The sequence below is a fragment of the Bactrocera tryoni genome, unplaced genomic scaffold, assembly GCF_016617805.1.
Source record: "Bactrocera tryoni isolate S06 unplaced genomic scaffold, CSIRO_BtryS06_freeze2 scaffold_25, whole genome shotgun sequence".
Lineage (NCBI taxonomy): Eukaryota > Metazoa > Arthropoda > Insecta > Diptera > Tephritidae > Bactrocera > Bactrocera tryoni.
In genome coordinates, this window is record NW_024395977.1 from 21526988 (window position 1) to 21529796 (window position 2809).

Here is a 2809-nt window from a genome sequence, read left to right on the forward strand (position 1 = left end):
GGTTGTTGTGGATCTTCTGCCAACAAACCCGTGCTGACGGGTGATGATAATATCCTTGAATGACGCTGCCAGTTGTGTTAAGACTTTTTCAAACAGCTTTGCTAGCGACGATTGGATGCAAATTGGACGGTAGTTTTTGACATCAGATCTATGTCCAGATTTGTGTATTGGACAGACGTATGACTTTTTCCAACATGTTGGGAAAATTCCTTGTGATAGCGATTTACTAAATATATGAGATATTGGCTCACTGAGTCCTACCGCACAACCTCGAAGAAAAATATTTGGTAGTCCATCGGGGCCTGTGCCTTTATTTATATCAAGTAATGTTAGCTGTTTGAAGACGACGTCAAAGGTAACATCCATGTCGGATAAGTTGCAGTTTGTTCCGAAATTGCCGTCATGATTAGTTGGAGCTGCATGTACGGCCTCTGAATCTTGTGTGTATTCAGCATCAGAGGATGTATAGGTACCCTCAAAGAAAGATGCAAATAAGTTACTAATATCTTCTCCAGTGTTCGCTGTTGAATTGTTCCAATGTACTTTCGCCGGTATCTCTGTATTATTTTTTTTCTTGTTCTTGATGAATTTCCAGAAGGCTTGGGTGTCTGTCTTGATGGAGTCTTCCACCTGGATCACATAATTCCGGTAACATCTAGCACTTAATGCTTTACACTCGTGTCTTAAACTGGTGAACCTATTATAGTTGAGTCTTGTGCTTCTTTGTTTGTAGATTGCGTGTGCCTTGTTTTTTAATTTTATTTTACGTATAAGTTCCAAGGTAAACCAACACAGATAGTTACTGGGTTTTTTAGCGTGTAGCGGGACGAATTTATCAACGCCTTCGTACACCTTTTGGTGAAACCAATTCAATTTATCATCTATATAATCAATTTTGTAGAGATCGATCCAATTAGTTCTGATGAAAAATTATTTAAGCTGTCATAATCTGCTTTCTTGAATACATAACTTGATGATACTTCTGGTCTAAGATGCGTGTTAAACTCAAGGGTAATATCTATTGCTGGGTGAAGTTTGTCTTCCTCGATGATAGCTGGTGTTTTACGTAGCACGATACCAGCATTGCTGAAGCACAAGTCCAGGGTTTTGTGGTGAATATTTAGGACATTATTGAATTGCTGGCATCCAAGCATGGATAGATTTTCGTAGATTATTTTGGTGCATTCTGTCCTTGATATACTGCTGGGAAGATTATAGTCACCTATGATCAGTAGACTCGCATCCGGTAGTTTGTCACAGATATATGACAACGAATCTATATGGAGCAAATATGTGTCAACAGAGGACAGGGGAAGAATATATATACAACCAATGACAATATCTGTATTGTTACCTTTAATTTTGATAAATACTTGTTCCAGGGTGTTGTCGTTTATGATAACTAGCTCAGAATGAATGGAACGCTTTACTGCAATGAAGACTCCACCTCCACGTTCAAAACCACTGATCATAGGATCCCTATCCTTTCTAAAGATTTTGTAAGACCTGTCGACAACTTCACCATCCGCTATTGACGTTTGAAGCCATGATTCTGTTATGCACAAGACATCTGGTTGACTGCACGCTGAGGCTGTTAAGAATTTACTTAGTTTAGTTCTGAGACCTCTCGTGTTCTGATAGTAGAACTGTAGAGTTACGGGTTGTTTTTTCCTCACGGAACGCGCGAAAATTCTTGTCGACGATTTTTGGTTTTCCATGTACGTACATATTTAATTGTTTTATTAGTTGTGTCATTCTCTGTCAGTGAGTCTAGTTTAGAGCAGAAACACTAAATTTTACGGAGGAAATGGCAGAAGGAAGCTGCACCCAGGCTTTTTTTAAAAATTGAAAATGGGCGTGGCCTCGCCCACTTATGGACCAAAAACCATATCTCAGGAACTACTATACCGATTTCAATGAAATTCGGTATAGAATATTTTCTTAACACCCTGATGACATGTGCGAAATATGGGTGAAATCGGTTCACAAGCACAACTTTACAAAAATACGGTATTTGAAAAATATGTAAATGACGTATAATGAAATCTCGATTATCACTTTATCATGCGAGAGTATAAAATGTTCGGTGAGACCCGAACTTAGCTCTTCCTTACTTGTTTTCTCTTCAGAACGTGAAGTCAATAAAAATGTCAGCACTATGAACTATTATGCACATAGAATTATGATACGACAAAATCAGGAAAATCATATTTTGAAATGTCAGAGACTCTTTCATCAATATGTCGTAGACATGTATGCAAAGATAGAAACAGAGCGTTTGAACATTATTCGATTCAATCAACGGAAGTTGCGATCAGAAGAGTATATACATCTACATAATGATGGAAATGTTGACAGTGTTAGACAAGTTGTTATTTTACCAGCAAGCACAGGCACTCTAAGGCATATGCATTAATATGCACAAGATGCCATTTGCTATCTTCGTTTGTATGGTCGACCAGATTTGTTTATTACATTTGCATGTAATCCACAATGGGACGAAATCAAGCAATATTTATAAGAAGGGCAATCTTCTACAGACAATCACGACATAACTGCACGAGTTTTTAGACAGAATCTGAAGTCATTGATGGATTTTACTATTAAACATCAGGTTTTCGGCGAAGTTTGATGTTGAATGTATTCGGTGGAATGGCAAAAGGGAGGATTACCACATGCCAATATTTTGGTATGGTTAGTCAACAAAATAACAAGCGATTAAATAGATGACATCATCTCAGCAGAAATTCCTGATCAGGAAATCGATCCAGGTTTATTTGATGTTGTTACAAAAAGTATGATTCATGGA

The 2809-nt window shown here is 37.7% G+C and overlaps 1 protein-coding gene across 1 annotated transcript; it reads right to left on the reverse strand.

Moving 5' to 3' along the window:
- Positions 1–881: 881 nt before the first annotated feature.
- On the reverse strand, positions 882–1738 carry LOC120780795. The gene is made up of 2 exons (XM_040113044.1): positions 1355–1738; positions 882–1276 (listed from the first exon to the last, which is right to left on the reverse strand). The coding sequence occupies exons 1-2, from the start codon at positions 1716–1718 to the stop codon at positions 882–884; spliced, it is 759 nt and encodes a 252-aa protein (XP_039968978.1). The 5' UTR covers positions 1719–1738.
- Between the last annotated feature and the right edge of the window lie 1071 nt (positions 1739–2809).